The sequence below is a fragment of the Condylostylus longicornis genome, unplaced genomic scaffold (genome assembly GCF_029603195.1).
Source record: "Condylostylus longicornis isolate FDR11 unplaced genomic scaffold, ASM2960319v2 ptg000137l, whole genome shotgun sequence".
In the NCBI taxonomy this organism is placed as follows: Eukaryota; Metazoa; Arthropoda; class Insecta; order Diptera; family Dolichopodidae; genus Condylostylus; species Condylostylus longicornis.
The window spans coordinates 172,758-199,300 of record NW_026578105.1 but is presented as its reverse complement, the minus strand read 5'-3'; the positions used below and the strand labels follow the sequence as shown (position 1 = coordinate 199,300).

At 23.0% G+C, this 26,543-nt stretch overlaps 1 protein-coding gene across 2 annotated transcripts in view; it reads left to right on the top strand.

Moving 5' to 3' along the window:
• LOC129615579 (CDK5 and ABL1 enzyme substrate 2) overlaps nt 1-21,584 on the top strand; it is a 54,359-nt gene extending 32,775 nt beyond the window's left edge. The window contains exons 3-9 of one of the 2 annotated variants that reach the window (XM_055530836.1): nt 9,313-9,720; nt 9,796-9,916; nt 9,994-10,133; nt 19,610-19,645; nt 20,604-20,906; nt 20,970-21,174; nt 21,261-21,584. In XM_055530836.1, coding sequence (XP_055386811.1) covers nt 9,313-9,720; nt 9,796-9,916; nt 9,994-10,133; nt 19,610-19,645; nt 20,604-20,906; nt 20,970-21,174; nt 21,261-21,401 — 1,354 coding nt within the window. In that variant the 3' untranslated portion in view covers nt 21,402-21,584. The remainder of the gene's footprint in view (nt 1-9,312; nt 9,721-9,795; nt 9,917-9,993; nt 10,134-19,609; nt 19,646-20,603; nt 20,907-20,969; nt 21,175-21,260) is intronic. The other variant, XM_055530837.1, reaches the window with a different exon arrangement.
• Nucleotides 21,585-26,543: the final 4,959 nt, after the last annotated feature.

The window sequence follows — 26,543 nt, the reverse complement described above, 5'->3', positions numbered from 1 at the left end:
CAAAAATAAATTAATAAAATTATATTCTCTTTTATTCAAAAAACCAAACAAAATTAAAAGAAATGAAAGATGAAAAATGAAATTATAAATATGATAGATTATCCAACTGAATTAATTGAAAATTTTAAATAAAAAAATCAAAAAATAAAAATCTAGAATCTAGATACTAGAACAATATTTGCAAAAAATTTAATGATTTAGAAAAATATGTACAAATGTAAATTTTTTTTCTTTTATATTTTAATTACAAAATTAACAAGTTATTTAGATTCTATGTCAATTATTTTCTATAAAATTATAATCAAATATTTTCAAATTGTTGTTCCAAAGAATGAATATTAATAATCTGACATAATGTAATTAATATAAAATATACTTAATTTATTTCTACAATAAATGACAATTTTAAGGCAATGAAAATATGAAAATTATACAAAAAATTATTTTATGTCAAAATATGATTTTTTTTATCGGATTTTTAATTGTTAAAAATGTGTACTGATTGGCATAAAATCTCATAATTGTAATTTTAATTCCTGAAATAAATTTTTCTAATAAATATACATAATATATGAATAAACATTCTATTGCTTCAATTATAAATTAATTAATTGTCAAGTTAGTGTTAACAGAATTATTATGAGAATTTCCACTTATAATTAGAATTTTGCAGTAAGTTTATCACAAATAACGAAATTTACAATTTCTTCCCTAATAATATTTATTGCTCTAAATAATTTTGTGCCAATGTATATACAGTAAAACACGGTTAAGTGGAAATCGATCAGCCAAGAAAATTTTGTCCACTAAAGCGTGTTTTCCACTTATACGAATTCGACTTAAAAAATTACCTCCGATGTCAAAGAATTGAATTTATTAAAAACTGGTTCTAATTATAAGTTAAAAATTAAAATTTAATTTCAAAATCAACAAAAAATTAAAAAATTTGCACATTTAACTTCATTATAAAAATAATAATAGCAATGGTAAATTAATTTCCCTTAATAGAAAACATACATAATATTGACAACTTACAAACTTTTTTTATTCACAAAATATTTTATGATTTTTGCTTGGGTTTTTGTTTTTAACGTTTGTAAAAATGCTTTATGTTTGTATGTTTGAAAGAGCTATTATAGCATCTTTTTTGAGAACTTTAGAAGGAGGTTCAGAATTTTCCACAAAATTTAGTTCTTCATCGTTTTCCTCATTAGTTTCTATTAAATTTGAACGAACTTCATTTATAATTTCTATGTCGGTCCAATCACCGTAACATTCCAGATTGTCATCACATGCTACAATCTCAGTAAATACTTTTTCTGGTATCGAAATCAACACTCAAAATTTGACAATGACAGAAACTAAAATATTTTGGGTAGCTACATAGTGTTGCTTTTCTTATTTTGTAGTTGAGAGTGTAGTTTTTCATTTTTGACATTTATGCTAAATAAAAACAGGGATGTGTAGTTAACCGAATAAATTTACATATTAAGTATTACATGAGGGAAAAAATATATGTGCAGATAAGCGTGTTGTGCACTTATCCGAATTCCACTTAAACGAATTTTTTTATATGAAAAAATCGAAAAAAGTACAAGCCACGAAAATTTGATGCAATTAAGCGTGAAATCCACTTAAGCGTGATCCACTTAACCGTGTTTTACTGTACATATATACATAGATTTTATGGCATAGGGCTTTGGTCATGATTTTTAGTTTGAAATACTTATGTAAGAATTTTGTCAAAAATTTGCTTGATCATTAACAAAGATGCAAATGGAACGATTTATTTATTTACAGAAACAACCTAAATAACAAAGTATTGAAACAATATTGTAATTTTGTGTTTATTTTAAATTCACAATTTTCGACAACATTTTATATTTAATAATAAACATATGTACATACATATTGATTTAATTAACAATAATTTAATTACAAAATAAAATTAAATTTAAATTGAATATTTACAATTTTTAACTATTTAACAGCAAGCTCTTCTCCAAGATAATTGATTGATGACTTCAAAAATTATTATTAAAATAAAAATTTTAATTACATGCTTTGAGTCATGTATGCAAATATTTTACGACATTTACAAACAAAAAGATAGATAAGTATGTAATTATGACATAATTTGACATAAAAATAAAACAAAATGCTATTTCATTTTGTCAACAATGTGTTCTATAATATTTTCGTATTTACTGTTGCTATACATACATTTTTTGATATAATTTGATAAGATTTCATAATCACAAAAAAAAAAAAAACAATTGAATTTTATGAAACTTAATGGTTCATGTACCTATATATTATGTATGTCTGTATGTATGTATGTAAGTACTTTGTTTTTTTTTACTTCTGAAGAAACAAAATAAAATTTTTTGTTTCTCGGTTAAACTTCAAAATTATTGTCCTTAAAATAAGTTTAGACTACATACTTGAAAATTCCCATGAAATATACAATTTTTGAGTGTTAAAAATGAAAAATTTTTTATTTTTCAATTAGATTTGAATAATTTGTCAACTAAAATGTTGCTCTTATTGAATATTTATTGTGCTAATTGTCTTTACTTTAAATAATTCAATTTTAGTTAGATTGGCAGTCAATTGAATATTAACAAATGTAGGAAAATAGTGTAGCAACAGTTGTTGCTAAACTGAAACATTGTGTTGCTGAGAGAAAAGATTCCATTGCGAGAGAAAGAATCAATCAAAAGGAGTGTTTTGTTAAATTTTGGAATTACTTCAAGTTGATCGACCAGTAAACTACAAAATAATAGTTAACATTTTTATTTATTCAGATTTTAAAGAAATTTTATTTTAAAATTTTTGCTTTACATTGAATACTTTGAGTATACAAGAAAAATAAACTGAATAAAGGAAAGAAATAAATGGTAATTGAAATTTCTTTTGATATGACGTCCCTATTCAATTACATATTTACATATTTTAACCCTTACTTACTAACGCGGAAAACAACTAATTAAATTGCAGACGTCAACAAAATGTTTAATCCCACAAAAACGCTATTTTTTTTCCTCCCAATTCATTTTAGAATTATAAAAATTAGAATTATCAAAACATATACTCGTATTTGTATTTGTTCGTATTCATAAAAAAAAAAATTAAAGATCTAAGGAAAAAATTAAAAAAAATTCATCAAAATAGAAAACAGAAACAAGATGAAAACTTTTATTGTTGTCATCACATATTGTGCAAATTTACACAATAAATATCACTTTTTCTTATACTTATACTTATATGGATAATTTACTAAACAAACACATAAAATCTACATGCTTTAATATACATAAATACATATATATTTACTTTTATTTATAGAAATGTTTTAAGTGATAAGGTCATAAAAAAGTTGTCTCAATTAAAGTACCGTTTCATAAAAGAGAAAAATTATTTATGTGTATATACAGTAAATTCTCTCTTATCAATTGATTAATTGGATTACAAAGTACGGAATATTGACTGACGGATTTATTTTTTTTTTATTTACATATATTTTTAGATTTATATGATTAGCCCTATTTAAGCACTTATTTGAATAGTTGATAATTTAATTTATTTGATTAAATAATATTATAAGTATATCACAATTTTAATCAGTGTACTAAAAGAGAAAGTTTAATCAATACTGCAAAAACTGTTATTGATAAATTGAGAGATTAAAAATACTAAAGGTGATAATAATCTTTTAACTAGTGCATGCACTATTGAAAATATTAGTAAGAAGATAATTAGTTAATAGTCGTATTATAAATTTTATGATGTCAATAACAGGGTTGGGGATAAGAGAGAGAATGAAAATTTTTGACATTCTGAAAAAGCGAACGGGAGGACAAAAAATTTATAAATACTCGTATGTTATGCATATGGTGTATGCATTCCCATTGAACATTGCGCACATAATAATTGCGGCCCTGTTTTTCGGTCCTCGTTACATATGGTTACTTTGGACATATGGTAGATCCGGCTCTGTGTGTATGTATCAATTAATCATATATAATTTCATTAATACAATAGAACAGTGAGGAATTAAATTATATTCTCAATTATTTTTTTTTGATATTCACTTTTCTCTTTCTGTTTTATTATGCTACTTTTATTGTATTGTAACTACATTTCATTACTATTACGTATGTCATCTTATTATCGCATGAACGTATCACGTACATATGCGTTGTGTATATGTGTTTAGATAAAGTATGCATGCATACATACATATATAGGTAGATTTGTAAAAAGTATTTATCAGATGTTAAACTACATAATGTAAATTTAATCTGGCACATGTTATTTTTAATTTTACATTACATATTGTTGGTAGGTCAGTTCGGCTGACATTTGATAATATATATTAAGGGAAATCGTTTCTGTATACTATAAACATTTACAGTATAGTGTTGTAACACAATGCATGCATATTTTATTACATTTTATTGTAAATTTTTTAATTACACTACTTATGCGTTATCACAAAATTTTATATTGGTATAGAATATGAAAAGTAAAGTCTGAAAAACAATTATTAAAAATATTTTAAGAGGAGATCACGTGCAGCAGCTTTCTTTCTAAAAAAAAAAATTTTTATTTTTTTATACTGAAATAAATTTAATAACAATTTTATTAGTCTTAGTCATTCGTTGAAGTTTATTAAAAATTTTTTTTTTTTTGATATTTAATAATTTTACACTAAAAAACAATTTATTTGTACAATTTAAAGAAAATTTTTGTTACATTTTCAAGCGTGATTACTTCATCTTCATATATATGAAGAATCTATATATTCACCTAATAAACATTTATATTGTACCCTTAAAAATACTTAAGATTAATAAATAATAATTGCACACTTGTAATTATTTCAAAAAAAAAAAATATATAATAAATTGAAAAAAAAAAACAAAAGTTTGTGCACTAAATTTAATTGTTTATCGTATATAATTTATTTTTCTTATTTATTAATTTATTTATTTATATTACGATAATGATATTTTTTATAACAACAAAATTATCTTTAATTGCTACAATAATATTATAAGGTACTCATAAGGCCATAAAAAGTTGAAAATAACCTTAATAAATAACAAAAAAAAAAAATTCTTATCAGAAATTCCAGTTATTTTCGGAATAAATTAATGTTAAAATTTATGAATATTATGAATTATAGTAGGTAAGAATAATATTTAAAAATATTAAATGACATTTAAGTATTTTTAATTTTTTCATATTTACCTTAAATATTTATATAAGAATTAACGGTAATTTTAATATCGTTTTATTATATTTATCGTAAATTTTTTTTATGAAATTTTGAAAAAAATTCTTCCTATTTTTCAAATACATAAGTAATTTATTTTTTAAAATTGCATTTAAAAATTATTTAAAACAAAAATTTTCATGCTCGAATTTACGATATCGCAAATGTTAATTATTTGCCTTTCAAACACGAGTACTTGTTGGATTCTTTAAGAATTTTTAGAAAAGCAAAATTGAACAATTCCTTAAAATTTAATAATTTAAAATTTAATAATTTTCTTATTTTAATTTTAAAACTAAAGAAAAAATATGATGTAACATTTTGTATATAGAACAAAAAAGTGAAAGCATATTATTATGAGCACGACATTTCCCTACAAATTTTATATATTTACGTAATTTTTACAATTTCATATACATATGTACATGTACTCTTCCCATGTTATTTCAAGATTATTTTCAAATTCATTATTAAATAGATTCTAGACATAAAAATATATTTTTTTTTATCAAAATTATATCACTGTATGTACATACATACATATAAGTACATTATGTAAATACAAATAACGCAGGTTTATTTACTTAAAAATTTGCATGTGTAAATCACGTTAAGATTATAATAAAAAAAAAATTCTACACTTTGAGAATATTTTGTGTATTTGTTTTTATAAAATATATTTAATGATTATCGTAATTAGTTTGTTAATAAAAAAATATGTATATATTATATGTGTATGTACGTATATATATGTATGTGGAAATAGCGAATAATAATCATGCTAATTAAATTATTACGAGTACAAAAGCAAAAAATATGATAACAATCAATTATTTTCAACTCTTTTTGACAAAAGAAATTTGATACAAAATATATGTGTGTGTATGTATGAATTAAGGATAAATTAAGTTATAAAATAAATAAAGATAACAAACATCACAATAGCTAGATGTCACTATTAATATTATTGCTAACATCTTTCTATCTATTTTTCTCTTTAACAATTACAAAAAGAGAATGGTTTAAGAAAGAAAAAGAGAATTTGTAAATTGGAACACATTTTTATGTTAATATCTCAAAATTAATTATACTAAACGTCAGCTGCCAAATTTAGTTTGCAATATTTTAATTGTAGCTCTAAAATTTTTTGATTATTGTCTAAGTTGGTACTAATTAAATATCGTACGGTATTTGAAACAAAAACTTTTAATAATTTAACCGTATAGAATTTTAATGCAACCTCGTAACAATGAAAATATTATAGCATGTTTGTCATATATGTATATATATGTATGTAAATATTCATGTATGTTAAACAAAAAAAAAAAACCAAACATTTAGTTTAAATTATTAATTAATTTAAACATAATGGAAAATAATAAAATTTATCGTCTCTCTTTCTAGTTGAAATCAGTTTCATTTAAAAGAAAACAAAGAAAAATTATAATATATAAAATAAATACTAAACATACATACATACTGGTATATAAAAAAAAAATTGTCAGTCTTTAAATAGAACTTTATATATTTTTCTTATTGTGATTTGACTTTGATTTCAGAGATAGTCAATAGAAATTGTCAATTGAAAAAAACAAAAAAAGCTAATCAATTTTTATAATATTCACATACATACATATATTTTTTGTTGAATTTAAAGACTGCATACATATGTACATATGTCACAAAGAGAGTAAATATTTTATATTATTAAAATTTTATGATTCTTTTTTTTTTTATTAAATTAATTTTTGGTATAAAACAACAAAGTACTGCTAAAATTATTATCTTAAACATTTCCAGTTCAATTTTGTATTTAATATTATTTCTAAAAAATTGCTATTTATTTAAAATAAAAGTTGGTCTTAAACTTGAATTCCTTCAAAATTATAAACACAACTACATATATAACACACATGTATGAACATACATGTGGCAACAACCCTCAAACAAATACAATAATTCAATAAAACAAATTTTCATTAGAAAAAAAAAATTATACCTACATATTTACATATTTTTTAAATTCAATTCAATAAAATAGTGATAGCACAAAAAAAAAAAAAACTTAAACTCGAAAAAATAGAATTGAAAAATAAAAACAAATAAAATAAATGAAAAATTAATAGACTCATTGGCGCCATTTTTATTTGATTACAAAAATTAATCTAGGTTTGTTAAAAAAAAAAACAACAACAAAAAAAACTACCAAATTTATTAATATAAAATGAAAATCACATATACATATGTATATATACTCATCAGGCGACGTCTTCGATTTTCCCCCGTACAATTTATTACAAATTTATGAATAAGCAATATTCCTAAAATTGTCTTACGAAACAAAGGAATGGAATAAAGGTATTTTAAATTGATTTTTCGATTTGTTGCTCGTTTTAATTTTTATTTTATTTATTGTGTGTGTGTCATTTACATTTTGTAATTTGTGTAACGCGGTCTTATATGTACATATGTATATGTAAGTGTGATTAATTCACACAAAATTTGTTTGTTTATAATTTTATTTACAATAATTAATTGAACTTGTATTAAAATTTTATTATAATATGAAGGTCTTCTCTTCTTTGTTTTGATTATTAATTTGATTTTGATTTTAATTTTTTTTAAGATAATAATATCATTGATAAAATATAAAAAAAAATATTTTGTTTTACATACAACTATAAGGTACCTATATAATTATAATTACATTCAAGGTCAATTTCAATTTTACTAAAATTGTATTCTTTAAAAAATTCAGTGACGTTATTACCAAAGTTATGAACGCAAAGAGGCGAGAATTTTGTTAGAAAATATATTTTTTCCTCTTAGTGAAAAATTTGTTCAAAATTTAAAAATTTGTTTTTTTATCAAAATTTCTTAAACGACAAAAAGCTATTGAGATACATAAGTATGAAATTGAACGTGAATTATTACTCAAAATTGTAAATCAAACTCCTTCATACTTTATTAATCCAACCATATTATCCAACTAATTTTGTAAATTTTACCCTCTTTTTCTTCTGTTTTGTCTCAATTAAAATCATGAACAGAATCACATTTGAAATTATCACTAAAACTGGATAAATCTCGATCACTTGTAAATCGTCCTATTCAGGTTCATCATACATATATACATATATTATATTCATACACAATATTAAAATTTCCAAAACAATAATTAAATATATATGTATAAATTTGAACTTTGTATTAATTAACCTCATTTCTAATCATAATTAGTTGATTAATAATCAATTTAATTTTGAAAAAAAACATTGTTGTTCTCTTTTAGTATATAGTACGCTCCAACAAGTTTGAAATCATTTAACACAAAATGTTTTATACACAGAAACAACAAAAAAAAAAAAAAAGAGTACAATTTAATAAATTACTCAAAAATATGAAATTTTAATTATTGTGTAATTAGATCAAAATTAATCGTGTTTTCATACAAGCAAGAATTTTTATGATGAAATATCTTACTTTTATTATTCATAATTTTTTGATATTCTATTTCAGATGTCTCCATATTGTCTACTTTATCTAAAATCAACAAAACAAAAAAAAATTTATGTCTCATTGATATTAAACAAGGCGTAATTTCAAATTTTTCTGATTCAAATTGATTTATCACTTTGCTCTAATCAAGAAATAAAAAAAATAAAAAAGACAACCTCTTATCAGACTATTTTTGTAATTTTAAGATTGTAGCGCGTACACACATAAGTATAAGCACATATGTACATAAAAATTGATAAGAAGAGAGAAAAATTAAACCGATTTTTGTATAAAAAGAGGAGGGAGGGTTTTGCAACGCATTACTTACCTACACATAATATAAATGACTCAAGAGAATAAATAAAATTTGTTCTCAACAAAAACCATTAAACTTGTAAAAATTCAATAAAGATAAAATTTTTTGTAATTTTTATGCATTTATTCATTTTATAAATAAATATTTCATATATATTCTTTTCTCTTTACTATCAATAAATAAATAATAAAATAATTTATCTCTTTTATATTTTTAGAACTTCAAGTAATGCCAGTGATGCTATTTGTATACCAGAAAGGCGTGCTCGTTTAAATACAGTACCAACACGTTTAAATGTTATTAATAATCAATTACCAGTTGTATCAGCTGCATCAACATTAAGTAATGTTAATACAATAAAACGTTCAACATTAATGGGCACACAAGGTTATAATCATGTAACTGATGATAGTAGTACAGAAAGTTTAACACCAGGTCGTACCACATTTGGTATGAATTGTAAGAATGTTCAAATCACTGCATTAGATGCAAAAGATATTAAATTATTGAGTGCAACAACGCACAAAAATCATCAATATAAAGATGAAAGAATTGTATTGGTATCAAGAAAGGTACCATTTTTTATATTTTCCAGTATACCATATTGTAAGGGTAGAAATGGAAGGTTAGTTTTTAAAATTTAAATATTTTATATTTTTTTTTTCTTATTTTATTAATTAATTGCATTTAATTATTATAGAGCTGAATTAAGAAAAGAAGGAAGACGTCGTAATACATCTGGACCGAGACCTTTATCAGCAAATGATGCACCATTTGATCCATTTAGTTTATTAGGAATTGATAGAATTGAAGGTGTACAGGTAATCCAAATTCAATCCAAAATATAAAATTAAAATAATTAGGCTGATAATTTTTTTTTTTTTTTTGTTAATTTTAGGAAATATCATATGGTCATTTATTGGTACCATCAAGACCATATGCAAAAGATAAAAAACATGGTAATACATGTAGTGTTATACCAGAAAATAATTTTGAAATAACTGGAACTGCTGTTTTAAAAAATCATGGAATTGCAAGGTACTTAATATTTCTATTTAATTTTTTTTTTTTTTCTAAATCTGTTCATTTTTTTTTTTTTTTGAGTTTTATAAAACATTATATTTTTTTAAAAAAAATGCTAATTTGAAAAAAAATTAGGGAAATTCATTCAACAATTTTTTGATTTTTCAAAAAAAAAAAAATTATTAAAAATCTTGATGAATTGGCACATATGCTTAAAATCAGTTTTAAAAAAAATTAAAATTTTATGTGTTTAATTTTGTTCCTATTTATTTATTTATTTATTTTTTATTTAATTTTTGTGCTTTATGCCGAAAATTTAAGCTAATGTTCTTAATTTTTCACAAATAATTTTTTAAATAATAATAATTGTTCCCTATGAATATTGATTGTTCACTTCATCCCGAAAGCGTGACATAAGAAATACATAAATGTATAAGTAATTGATTTTAAATTAAATACAATATTTTTGTATAATTAAAAAAAAATATTAATAAATTCGAATTTAAAAAGCCATGTAGAAAAAATGTTAATTAATTAATAATGAAATCCAATTAAACATTTTAATAGTTACAATTGAAAATGAGAGTTTTACAAAAAAATAAAATATTACTGAATTCATTCACTTCTGTCACTCGTTGACAAATGTCACTCAGTCACTCGTTGACGTAATATAAGGTCTGTCATTATTCAATTTTTTATAGCATAGATACTTAATAGAAAAATTGTTTTTATTATAAAAATAAAATTAAAATTCATGAATTAAAGTCGTTGTGCACTAAATTTAAAGTTTAAGATTTTAATTACTAAATAAAATTATAAGTGAATTTTATTATAGAGATCGGCGACTCGGCATTATTTCTCATCATTTTTATAAAAAAAAAAAGAACATTTCTATGCTTTTTCCATTAATCATTTTTACATTATTTTCAATTTTCACTTTTAAATACATAAATTAAAGAATATTAAAGAATATAAAAAAAAAAATTAATTTTTATCTTTTCCTCTATTTTTGTTATAACCCTGGGGTTTTGACATTTTATTTGCGTATTAAAAACCCTGTTCATATTTTGTTTTTTTTCTAATACAACCATTTTCTTCTTTCGCCAAAAATTTCAAATAATTTTTCATATTCTGGGATTAGGTTAGCTTGAAAATAAAAGCTTAATTATTTTTTTACTTTTACTATTAAATTCAATTCATATGTTTGTATAAAATGCTAATTTGCGCAAAAAATACTACCATGTTATGGCTAAAATAGATTTTTTTTTTTTTTTTTTTTTTTTTGGTGTGTAAGAATTTTTGTATTTTCTTTTTTTTTTTTTTTTGTCAAGTCGCATTCATAATCACTTAAATTAAACTTGATGATCAAATTTTATAAAAAAGAAAAAAATTCAAAGCTCGTGCTATGAAATTGGAAGCTTTGAAGAATAATAAAAAAAAAACTAAAAATTAAAACAAGAAATTTCATTTTTTTTTTTTAATCTGCAATTTTATTTTAGTTTTTTTTTTTTGTGCTAAAGCGCCAAGCTTATTAAAAATTAATAAAAAGTGGAAAAAAAAGAAAACGACAAAAAACCTGCTAAGCTGTCTGAATACAAATTCGAATTAAATAAAAAAATAAATTAAAAAATTTTCATTATTCTTATTATTTTAGTTTTTGTTATTCCACAAATGCCTCGAAATATCGAAAATAAATTCAATAAAGGGAGTATTCCGTAATGTCAATGCTGAAATTTTGAAACTGCCTTAAAACCATATTTACAACCTAATCGTGTATCTCGCTTTTATTTAATTACCTTTTATTCACTTTCGATTTGAAAGAATTCTCAGTATTTTCTAATAGATTTCTAATATTTTACTTATCCAATATAAAATTACTCATTTTTTCATTTGGATGCATTTGCATTTTTTCTCAAATCATCAACTGAACGTCTCACTTTCAAAAGCAAGGTGAATAAATTTTGTATAATATTTTAGAGAAAACGTGATACGAAATACAGAATAATTCTTACCGCTCGAAAATTACATTATCGAAATATATGATAGTTATTCAATTTCTTCTCACTTGCCGAGTAAAATAACGAAAATAAACGATCAAGCCATTAAATTCAAAACTAAATACGAAGACAATGCATTGACCAAGCAAAAACAAAGATTTTTTTTTTTTACATTTCGGGACACAAATTTTTTAATTTTTGTCGTTGGCATTCACGTTTTTTTTTCACAGATTGTGAGGTATTATAAAAATCTTTATTGCCATTAAAGATTATTATAAAAGACAGGTCTAAATATCAACTTACTAGTTTATTTAATTCAAAATGCATCCAGAACTTTTGGCATTTTAAAGCACATTTTGCTTTGGTTCTTTACATTTCGAAAACATATTTTACAGAATTCTAAATTCATTGTAAACTTTTTTTAAAATATAAAATGGAACGTGATACATAGTCGAAGTTTGAGTATTACAATACGGAATACTGCCAATATATTATTAATTTTTAGCATTATTTTCCAAAAAAAAAAAGAAAAAACTTTTATGAAATGTAATTAAAAAATATATTATTTTTTATTACTTTAAGGTTATAATAATTTTTTGATAAACTTTTATATACTTAATTTAAATTATAATTAAAAAAATATTATTATTGTGTTAAATTTTAGTCTTTATTCATTCAATTCTTCTTAAGAACTAACAACATATTATTCAAGTTTAAGTTAAGGTTTTTAATTAGAAAAAAATATTATAGGCATAATTATTAATATACCTGCATAAAACAATATGTTAAAGTGAAACCAATAACAATATCAAATAATGTATTAATACAATTAAAAGTAATGTTAATTTAATCATACGATAAAGTGCTTTGATACCCAAGTAGCAAATTAAGGAATTAATTTTTAACACTCCTCCTATCAACGCACTTTACAAATTCATCATTTTAACACAATTTTCATGTTTTAGTCTGTTCAGTCCTTTTGTTAAAACATCTGCAATCATCTCATGAGTTGGTACGTATTTGATTTCGATAAGTTTCTCATCTTGCATTTGTTTACAATAATGGTATTTTATATCAATGTGTTTCGATCTGTTATGATGAGTTGGATTTTTCGAGAGACTTATTGCGCTTTGGTTGTCACAGAATATAATTGTTTTATCTTTACAAAACGGAAGTTTTAAATCGCTAAATAATTTTCTTTGATACATAACTTCTTTAGCAGCTTCGGATAAACCTACATATTCAGCTTCCATTGTCGACAGTGCCACACACTGTTGCTTTCTCGATTTCCAGCAAATTGGAGCGCCACCAAATATGACAACATACCCATAACACGATTTTCGATCACAAACGTCGCCTGCCCAATCTGAGTCTACATAACATTTCAGATCTTCTCCGGTTTTACTATATTTTATTGAATAATCAGGAGTACCTTTAAGATAGCGCAAAACACGTTTGGCAGCATTCCAATGAATTAATAACGGATTACTTGTAAATCGACTGAGCAAATTAACTGCATAAGCTATATCTGGTCGTACTGTATTTGATAGATACGATAATGCCCCAATTAATTCACGATAGGGCTTTTCAATCAATTCCTTGTTTGTAGATTTTGATTGCAATACGTGATTTAAGCTTGTATCTAGCGGTGTTGTTACAGAATTTGCATCTTGCATACCGAATTTTTCCAGAATTTTCTCTATGTATGACTTTTGATGAATTATAATATTTCCTGTTTCATTTTTACGCTCAACTGTAATACCAAGAATATTATTTGTTTCTCCCATATCTTTCATTTCGAATTTTAATGATAAAAGTTTTTTCATCTCATTTACTTTTTCTAAACTGTTTGATGCTACTAACAAATCATCTACATAAATCAAAATAAGAATAATAGAATTGCCATCGTATTTTATAAACAAGCATTGATCAGCACTTGTTTGCAACATATTTAACGAAAGTAAATAGGTACTTAATTTCTTGTGCCATAGTCTTGCGGCTTGCTTTAGTCCATATAGTGGTTTTTGTAGTCTACACACTTTTGAAATATCTCGCTGAATATTTGGTATCTGTGGTAACTCCATATAAATTTCATCATCAAGATCACCTTGAACATAAGCGGTAACCACATCCATCTGATGCAAATAAAGTTCCAGCTCAGCACACAAGGCAAATACGGTCCGAATTGTTTCATATCTTGCAACGGGTGAATATACCTCGTTATAATCAATTCCCATTATTTGCTCACAACCTCTGACAACTAGACGCGCTTTATATTTCGGCGAGCCATCTGCATTCTTTTTCACACAATAAACCCATCGATTACCAAGTATTTTTCTATTTTTAGGACGTTCAACTATACGCCAAGTTTTATTTTTCTGTAGTGAATTGAGTTCAGAATCCATAGCTTCAATCCATAAATCTTTATCGTCAGATTTCATTACACTATCGAAGGATGTAATATTTAAAGGATCTGCTAATGCATAGTTTACTTCTTCATAAAGTTTCCGGGGCCTGCCCCTTTGGCCCGTTCTTATTATTTTCGGTCTGCCACATTTTCTTCTATTTTCAACAGAATTCAACTTTTTTATACTTTTCGGTGATTCAAATTTTTCGAATACTTCAATATCTGGTTCAGAATTCGGGGATAAAAATTCCTCATCTATATTTTCATCTATGTCGTGTTCATCATCAGTATTAACATTGTTTTGCTTGTCACAAGTTCCTTTTTGAAGAATTTCACTTTTGTCATTACCAACATCCAGAGGGTCTATCAGGCCTTTTTTTATTTCAGAAATATTTTTTAATTTAAAATCTACTTCACATATGTAATTATTTGGATTAAATATTTCAAAAAATCGTAAATCGCGCCTTTTAATAATAGACTTGCAACCATCCCATAGACGATAACCTTTTGTTTCAGAGCAGTAACCAACAAATGTGTAAATTTGACCTTTCGCATTTAATTTTGACTTATTCGGACCTTTTTCCAGTGCAACCACCCTACAACCAAAAGATCTTAAAAAATTAATATCAGGTACCTTACCAAATAACATTTCAGTTGGAGTTTTTCCAGGTAAAGCACTACAAGGGCTACGATTTCGAATAAAAGCTGCTGTATTTATAGCTTCCGCCCATAGACTTTTTGGTAAATTTGACTGCAACAACATACATCTTGACATATCTAATAAAGTCCGATTTGCACGTTCAGCGATGCCATTCTGTTGTGGTGTATATTCTACTGATAACTGTCTTGAAATTCCTTGGCTGCTTAAATAATCGTTAAAATTCTTTGATAGGTATTCTCGAGCATTGTCTGTGCGAAGAATTTTAATTTTCTTGCCAGTTTTTCGTTCTACAGATTTTTGAAACTTTTTAAATGCTTCGAAAATATCACTTCGACTCTTCAAGAAAGCCACATCAACATAACGTGATTTTTCATCGATAAAAGTTGCAAAGTAACGTGCTCCGCCTAATGATCGTACGCTAAAGGGACCACATATGTCGGAATGTATGATTCCCAATAATTCACTTTCACATTTGCTTGAATTTTTAAATGGTAATTGGGAAATTTTCGCCTTTTCGCATATTACACATCTCAGTTTATTTAATTTCAAATTTTCATCGATACCTTTTACCATATTTTTAACTTTAATTACGTCTTTAAAATTTAAATGACCCATTCTTTGATGCCACTTAACCAAATCATCATTTAAGGATTCATGTGCAAACATTGAACTTATTTTTTCTGCTTCTACAACGTATAAATTATTAATTTTATTTGCAACTAGTACAGAAGTATTATATTTATTTTTAAATGTAGCATATGTATCTTGAAAAATAATTTTTATACCATAACTGACAGCCTTGGAAACAGATATAAGATTATGACGTAATTTTGGTGAATAAATTACATTATGTAAAATAATTTTGTCAGCATTTCCCATTACCTTAAATTCAACTGTACCTGTCCCATAAGCTTCCATTGTATTGTTATCGGCAATATGTATCAAACGACGTTCATATGAAGTCCAACTTACAAATAAATTTTTGTTGTTGCACATGTGTGCACTCGCTCCGCTATCTACATACCAATCGTTTGTATTAGTAACGCTCGTATTATCATGTATAACTGCACTCATTGCTATTCCTTTTGAATGATTTCTATTTTTCTTCTTTTTACATTCACTACTCTTATGGCCATGCTTTTTACAGTAAAAACAGTTACCATTAAATTTGATTTTATCAGAATTATTTTGGCCTTCATTATTTTTGCTAAACACATTTTTGTTACCTGAAACTTTGTTTCTATGCACATTTGAATAAAATGCATTTTGATTACTTTCATATTTTTCACCAGCACAGTCCTCCCTTCTATTTTCTTCGTCAATTAATTTAATTTTCAGCACGTCTAATTTCGGTAGCACGTCTCGACTTTCAATCGCAATACAAAAATTTTCATATTCTTCTGGTAAGGTATTTAATAACATAATAGTAATTAATTCAGAAGGAAGCTCCACACCAACCTCCTCCATTTGATCCACGCTACTTTGAAAATCCCTTAAAAGCTCTGTCATTGTTTGATCTGATTTCTTTTTCATTTGAAACAGCTTTTTGTATAACATGATTTTTCGTGATGGCCCTTTTGAACGATGAACCTGCTCTAACATAACCCAAGCTTCGTTCGAAGTTTTTGCCTTTTTCACATACTGCAATTGATTTTCTTTTAATGCCAATACAATTAAAGCCAATGCCTTTTCATCATATTTATCCCACGTTTGAATGTCATGAAAATTGCTTCCAGATGAACTTTCACCTTTTTCTAGAACAGGACGTATTTCACTTCCACTCACATAACTCCATAAATCATTATATATTAATACGCTGCGCATTTGCAATGCCCACGATTCATAGTTATGGTCATCTAACTTTTCTATATTCGCACTAGAGTTCATTTTATTATATATATATTTAAATCCGCTTTATTAAACAAATACCCGATAGTATATATTTCTATTACAATAAAAAAGAACAATTATTTCGAGTACCACGCGGTGGCCTTATCTGGGCCCATAACCTGTTAAATTTTAGTCTTTATTCATTCAATTCTTCTTAAGAACTAACAACATATTATTCAAGTTTAAGTTAAGGTTTTTAATTAGAAAAAAATATTATAGGCATAATTATTAATATACCTGCATAAAACAATATGTTAAAGTGAAACCAATAACAATATCAAATAATGTATTAATACAATTAAAAGTAATGTTAATTTAATCATACGATAAAGTGCTTTGATACCCAAGTAGCAAATTAAGGAATTAATTTTTAACATATTGAAATTTTAATGCGTAATAACAAAATTGAATATAAAAATAAATTTTATCAATTTATTTGAATTTGATATCAGAAATAATGTTAAATTTTTTAATAATAAATTTTAAATTTTTAAATAATGTCATTCAATTTAATTGAATTAATTATAAATAATTGCAAATTTATAACATTTACAAAAATCATATAAAATTTTACAAGCCAAAGCTGAAATCAATAAAAAATTCTATAATTACATAAGTAAATTAGCATTATTCAACAATTTAAATAATTTTTTTTTCTTTTTTTATTAATTTTAATTTTACATATTAAGTTAATTTAATAAATTTATTGCTAAATCATGTAAAAAAAAATTAAATGTAGGTATTTGTCAGCATTATCGAAAAATGAAATTGATTTCCAAAAAAATTCCAAAGCAAACAGAAAAAAACAGAAAAATAAAAAATTAGAAAATGCAAATATGAAATATTTTTGCTGTGCTTATATTATAAACAATATATTTTACAATTTAAATAATATTATATAATAATAATAAAAAAAATTCGAATTATTTTTAATTGATAATTATGTTCTAGATTCTAGATTTAACTGTTAAAGTTATAGGATAACAACAAACAGATTTTTAATATTTTTTTTAAATATTTTATTAATAATATAACTGCTACCTTCAAAGTTTGATAAGAGAATGAATAAAAAAGAATAATAAGAAATTATTCTCAATGAATGACAGAAAGTACCTGCTCCGTTCATAAATTGTTTTATGTTTACATATGTAATTTAAGTAATTCACAATGAATAAATCAATTCAAACATTATGAAATTTTTCGTTTATTCAGTTCTAGAATATTTCTAGCTTGTAGTACATTCGAAAATTCACGCTATATACACTAAAAAAAAAATATAGATCGTTCTGAAATTACTGACTGCATTAAAGTACATTCGAAAATTATTGGCTGCAATAAATTACACTCGAAAATTCAATGTGCAATAAAGAAATGTTAAAAATGTAGCACAGATCTCTAGTATAAATTTTGTCATTGTCTCATGAAATTTCTTTATTTTTTCAAATTTAAAATTAAAAAAAAAATTTTAAATTTCAAAATGGCAGATTCCCGATATTGAAAGTTTATTAAAGTAATTTTTCTTTAAGTCTTCAAATCTTGTTAAAATTTCCTTATTTTGCAGTGCTTTATTGGCAGGCGAAAAGTATTGGAATACAATTTCATAAACAATGTCATTTCTTTTATTTTTTCGAACAACTGATCATTTAGAAGTTTGACAGAATTTGTTGAGTGCGTACACAAAACAAAAAAAAAACTTAGCTAAAGTTTTTTTGCATACTGTTTAACGCTGCGCAACTTAGAAATTTTAGTTCTAATGTAGAACTTTCAGTGCAGAGTGCATAAACGAAAACAACTCCTATGTAAATTAATTACAATTCTAATATAAAAATAAATTGCTAATATACATATATGTAATTTGTAAATTCCAAAAATATCCTAAATTTTTAACATTAACAAAAAACGAAATTATTACTTTTTCTAAAATTTACTCGAAAATTACGAATTCTAATATTTAAAATCAATCTGCTTCAAATAAAGCTCTTAAAATAAAAATTATAGATAATTTTACAATTTAGTAGATTCTATTAAGTGTCCAATTATTCTAATTAAATAAATATATAATTTTAATCTACTTTAGCTTAGGGTAGCAGTAACTTTGTTATCTTTGCTTATACAAAATGAGTCAACATTCTTTTATAATTAATATTTTCTAATTAATTAAAATAATTCCAAATTGAAAAACTAGTTGAAAATTTTCGTTCCAATTTAAATATTAAATAAATATTTTTATATTTTATTAAAATTTTTATTGCCCATTTATGCCGATAAATGGGCAAAGTCAAAATGTATTAGTAGCACAACAATTTAAAATATTTTATATTTTTTCTTCAAAAATCTTCCTATCGAAAACTTGTTTTAAGCGTTATATATAATTAATTTTTTTTTTTCTTTAAATTTATTAATTTCTTATTTTTTTTTTCTTAAATATTTTTTATCAACAATATTTTTTGATTTACATTTAAAAAAAAAAAAATAATAAAAGACGAAAAAATACATTTTTACTCATTTCGAAATTCGATCATATCATATTTTTCAGGACAAAAGTTATAACCGGCCAAACAGGCAAAAAGTGGTAAACATACCTTTTTTTTTTTTTTGTTCTTAAACAAAATCTTTACACTAACAAATTTTTTAAGTAATTTTTGTAATTATTTTTTTTTTTTAACAAAAACAAAACAATCGAATTAATAATTTGTCTTCACAACTTTTTTTTTTTATTTTACTGTTAATTTTTGTCGAAATTCCAATTGAATTTTTCAGTATTTAGAAAATATTCTTGTAATTAAGTATAAAAATATTAACAATTTTAGTGATACTAACCAGTGCAACAAAGCTAAATCAACAAAAACAAAGATAATTGGAAAATAATTTTGTAGAACAGTTTTTATATAAAAAATTAAAAAAATCTTTTATACTAAATTATTTTCTTTAAATACTTGCCCTTTTTCTACTTTAAATTTGACATCAAACTGTAAAATAAACTCAGAAGATTCGGTATTAGAAGCATTTTACTCTTCATTTCACATTCTCTCTCTACTCTACTATTTATCTCTCTTTTCAGTGAAATTCATATAAATTCATATAGATTGAAAGAGTGAAATGAGAATTAAAATGCTCTTTATTTTGAAAAAAGTGACAAAATAGGACTAACGAATATTAAACGAAATACAAAAAAAAAATAAATTTTAATAAAAAGTAGTTAAAGGGGGCCGGTATTTTGTGTCTTTTAAAAAAATTTTCACTTAAACAATACAACACACATTGAGTTTTGATTATCTCTCTTCACTCTTCACTTTTAATGTTTTTTTTTTCTTTGTAGTTTGAATTCCTGTTTTTCTCTTCCTTTTTTTTTTTTTGTTCACAAAAAACTAACATAAATGTTGTGTTTGTGTGTTTTTTTATTGTATATATATATATAAATGAAAAAATTAATTTTAAATTTTTATATATATAAAAAAAAAAATATTTTTAATTTACTTTCCATTTTCAAATTTCAATATTAATTTTACATTTTAAATAATTTTGAACAGGTGTTATGCATATGATAATCATACATCAATTGGACGTAATAGTGCAGCAAGTCCACAACCAGATCTTAAATTATTAGATGATGAAAATAATGAAAATCGACCATTTCAATTTCAACAGTATTCAGCTAATTTATTAGATGATCCAGAATTAATAGCTGGTAAACATAGAACATTATTAACATTTACATCATATATGACATCGGTGATCGATTATGTTAGACCATCCGATTTAAAAAAAGAATTAAATGATAAATTTAAAGAAAAATTTCCACATATACAATTAACATTGAGTAAATTGCGAAGGTATTTTTTAATAATATTAAAAATACAATATTTTTATTAATTTTATTTAATAATTTTTTTTAGTATTAAACGTGAAATGCGTCGCATTAATAAAATGGATCCACGTATTGATTTAGTAACAATATCACAGGCTTATGTTTATTTTGAAAAATTAATTTTATCAAATATGATTAATAAAAGTAATAGGAAACTTTGTGCTGGAGCTTGTCTTCTTTTAAGTGCTAAAATGAATGATGTTAAAGGTGAACTATTAAAAAGTTTAATTGAGGTAAATATTTTTTTTTTTTTGATTTTTATTTAAAATTTTTTTTTTAATTATTTTAATAAAAATTTAATTATTTTAATAATTTTTAGAAAACTGAAAGTGTATTTCGTTTAAATCGTAAAGAATTGATTTCATCTGAATTTGCTGTACTCGTTGCTTTAGAATTTAGTTTACATGTTCCTATACATGAGATTTATCCACATTATCAACGATTACTTTATGAATCTTAAAAAAACAAAGAACTAAAAAAATAAAAGAAACTTAGAGCTCTAGATTGAATAAATCAATACTTAAAATGAAAAGAAAGCATATATTTATTAGAAGAATATTATGATTTAATTAAAAAATAAATAAAATAATCACTTTGAAATACATTTTAGAAAAACTATTAAAAAAAAAAAAAAAGAAATACTGACATTTCGAATCGAATTAAAAACAAAAAAAAAAAAAATGATATTTAATATTAAAATATAAAATTTTTTTTTATTATTTTTATTTTAAGTTTTATTATTTAAATTTAAAATTAAAACAAAAAGAACGGCCTCAATGTAGTTAATAAATATAAAATATTTTTATGTCATCACATATGCAGACCTTTTTCATTTTAATTTTTTTTTTTTTAAGTTTTTGTTTTATTTTATTAAATTTTATTTTTTTTTTTTTTTTATATTGTTAAGTTATAATTATATTAAATATCGTTATCATACATTCAAATTATTATTATTTAATTTTAAATTTCGAAATTATGTTTATGATTTTGTCAATGAAACGCGTACATTTTCTTAAATTAAATTAAATAAAATTAATTAATTAATTTTAACAATACTTGTATATGTATATATATAGTGTTAAGTACATAATCGTAATACATAATTATAATTATATATATATATATATATATATATACATTATATTATATATATATATATATTTTATACGAATGAAAATTTATATACGAAAGAGATGAAAACTTAAACGAAAGTAAGTTACAAAAAATAGTAATAATTTTGATACGCCGTCATAAAATGGGATAAAAAAATAAATTGAAAATATTTTAGAAATTGATTACTTTTAAATTTTTTAATTTACGTGACTATTAAAATATTAAAAAAATATAATTACAAATTCCTAATACTTTAAGTATTAGTTCTTAATTTAAAATCAATTGTATGTTCTAGAGAAATTATAGATTTTTTTTTTTTTTCGTTTTTATACGATATGGGTATAATCGGAAAGTAATCAATGCAGCATTGATGTGTTATCATGTAAAAAATCATGTATGTCACGAAAATGTATCAATACGGTTATACTTTAAAGTTTTGGTGTCCAAAAAAAATGTCAAAAATACGCATTATATGCGCATTATATTAAATCAGCTGTGCATGAATATTCTTTGTGATTTTGTATTGATGCAAAGTTTTTTTTCAAAATGATGGAAGCTGAGAATTAAATAATTTATTATTTTAACTTAATAACTAATTAAGTTAATTATTTCTTTATGCACGGTATTAATATTATTAAATGTTCCATTATATTAAAATCACCAAAGCTAAAGTTAAAATTAAAAAAAAATTTTTAATACATTTTCAGTTGTTAATTATTTTAATAATTTTACATAAAACGCCTTTTCAAAATAAACGTCAAAATTACATATGATTTAGAAAGTGTTCAAATATATTAAAATAATATTGCCTCAGCAAAGGTAAACGCTTCACATTAGCGGTATAGCATTAGCAACTTTTTTTTTTTGTATCGACACTGCATTGATGCACGGGCCTTTCCCAGTATCGTCAAATGCATGCAACTGACGTTAGTCATGAATCCCAAGGCAACATGACGCTAGCGTCATAAATCCCAACATATATTGCTAACGCAATTGATTGTCATTTTAGTTTTTTTTCGCATGTTTTTAAAGGCTAATGCATAAGTGATTTGTTTGAAAATTGCTCAAATTACAGGTGATTGTCATTTGCTAAATCAAGCGATTGACGTGATTGACATGATCATCAAATCTTTGACATACTGGGAAAGGGCCCACGTTTTTGATTTATTTCCGAAAATACCTTTTGTTCTTTTGTATACGAATGAATTAATTGAAAAAATTTCAAATGTTTGTCAAATGTTTTAATTAATATTATTATTATTATTATTAGTTTATTTTATTTAAAAATTTTTTAATTACATAATACAAAACTATTTAAATTATTTTGTATAACAATAATCTTTTTTGAATAATTTCAATGCTAGATCAATAAAAGTATAACACTTAAAATTTTAGTATTTTATCATTTGAAAATTTAAAAATTTATTCAGAAAATTTGTGTTTTTTTTTTAGTTCCTCGTTCCTTTCGTAGTTATTATGATTAAAATTTGTACATATTTAATAATTTTCTTTTTTTCGCGGATAAAAATTGTAAACTTTTTATATACATATACATACCTAATAATTTATTTAAAATTAAGAGAATTTTTTAAAAGAATAACAAATTAAAATTTTGAAATTAATATGAACGTAAAATGAACGTATATAAATAATAAAATCAATTTTTTACGAGTAACGTAAATTTAAGAATATCTTCTTTAATTTGAAAGTAATTGAAAATATTAGATAAATTATTTTCTAAGAGCTATATAATATATATTGTATATTAGAAAATTAATAATAATGATTGCAAAATATAGAACCACACAAATAATTATTAAAAAGAAAAAAACAAAAAGAAATAAAATACAAATCTATATAGTAAATAAATTTTGTTTTTTTATTTTAACTGACAGTATACATACGAGTATATATAAAAAGGAAAATCAAATAATTCACTTCAAGCTACATTTTATATTTGAAAAAAAAAAAAAATAAATAAATTTTTCTTTCAGATTTACTTGTTTCTTTCAAATCAACTAATTCTGATACAACATCTCCCATCCAGATGATTTCTTTAAATATTTTAAAAATATGAAAAATTTCATATTCAGCACATTTAGCTATTTCAAACTAATGACACCAATTTAAACAAAAAAACACATTGAAATGAAATCAATAAGGAAAATGAAAGGAATAAAAAAAAGGAAATCTTTAATAATTTCAAAAATCCTGAATAATATTTGGAAATTTATGCAGAATACAGAAAAGCTAATACAAAAATATTAAAAATAGGAAAGAAGATTTTCGAAATATTTAATTTTTCCGATTTGTTGTAACCATACTCAAGTAATTCTTCAATATTCAACTATTATGCTCTTCTGATATCAGTTATTCTTTCAAAAAATTTCAATATTCCAAAAAAAAAAAAACTTTAAGCATAACTATTTTCGAAAATTCTATATTTGGAAATTTTACCATTACCATTATTCTATATTTTAGATTTTAGATTTAGAAGAAGGTACTTCATATTAAAACTAAAATTTGGAACTGAATTATAAAAAATTCTTAAGCTGTACTCAAATGTTTAAACTGCACAATTTTATATATAAAATAAAATCTAAATTAGAAAAAGAAATTGAAAATACAAAAAAAAAAAAAAAACTGCTAAATTTTTAACACTTTAAAGGGTAATAGAGGCCTTATTCTTTTATTACCTTTTGAACTTCTTTAAAAATTGCATTTTCTAGCATTTTGAAGCATTTTTGATTTTTATTCAACAATGATATTTTCAATGATAACAGTTATGGATCAATGATATACATAACTGATCCTACAGAGCCCCCTTTAGCAATACTATTGTATTTACTTGTTTCTTAATCAATTTTTTTCTCAAATCTGTTAAGAGCAAAATATAATAAAAATGTATATAGTCAACCCTCTTATAACGCGATACTCGAAGAAGGCGATTTCCATATAACGCGGAACTAAAATTGTAAACGTTCCTCCTTTCACAAATGGTTAAACATTTCAGAGCACTTTCACAGTGCATACGTTAACCGACTCATATCTGACAGCGAGGATGAATATTGAAAGATTTATATTTTACAAAATTTTGTCTTGTTTTTTTGTTGAAAAACAGTTTTTTAATTTAGTTTTTATTCCATTTTTTTTTTAAATATTTTTGTTATACGAACTTTTCAATTCAATTAAATAAAAATAATTTGTAATTTTATCTTGTCTTTTTTTGTATTTATTGGTACTTCATATAACACGGTACGAATGATATGATTTATACTAAAATCTGAATTTCTTATAGCAGCGCTGTTTCCAAACATCGCGATAGATGGTTTCCATTGAACGTGTCACAAATTAGCCTGGTTTGTACGATTAAATCCGAATTTCTTATAACGCGGTTTATCATATAATACGGTATGCACTTACCGAGTTATAGGACGGTTAACTGTATTATCCTGAAAATAGAAAAAATTGATGAAAAAGATGAAAAATTATTAAACAGATATTTTTTTTTTCTTTTTATTTCTTTTTTTTTTATTATGTATTAACAAAAATCTCTTTTTTTCGCTTATAACAAATAAAATAATTTTTAATTATATTATTTTTATTATTTCTTTTTTTTTTGTTTTTAATTTATGTGTTGCGCATAAATTTTTTATATAATATATTTATACATATATATATATATATATATATATATATATATATATATATATATATATATATATATTGTATATTTATTTTTTAAATTATTTTTGAAGATGTTTTTTTTTTAGTAGTTTTTACTTATATAGAAGTTTTTTGTTTTTTAAAGTTTTCTGCATTTTTTTTTCTTTTTTTAATATCTTTTTTTTTTGTGTATGTATATTTTTTAGTATAATACATATATTTGTTTGTTTTTATTAATAATTTTATTTTAATTAATTTTTTTTTTTTTTTTTGTTAAAAATTAATAACAAAGAAGATAAATATAATTTTGTATTGTGTATTTTATTTTATTTTTATTTCAATTATAAATTTTATTTATTTATTTTATCTATGACAAAAAGTATATTTTTATTTACTTTTTCATAAATCTTAAGTTTATTAATTTTTTTAATAGTTTTTAGTTACAAAGAAAATAATATAAATTAGGTAAAAAACAAAAAAAAAATTAGTTTATTACATAAATATATTTTAATTTTTTAATTACTTTCTACAACAAATAAATTTATTTTGACTGACTTTTTTTTTTAATTTTTTAATTATATTATTCGTATATTATGAAAAATAATTTAAATAATTAATTAACACTGAGCAAAAAAAAAAAATATTGAACAAAATACAAAAGAAAAAAAAATTATAAAAAATTACATTTAAACTTTTATTTGACACGCACGGAATGTAAAATCTAAAAAAAAAAAAAAAAAAAATGACAAGAGAGAATAAAATAGACCTTTTGATTATATTGACTTTGTATTCATTAATTGTTGAGACCATATCCTTTACTTTT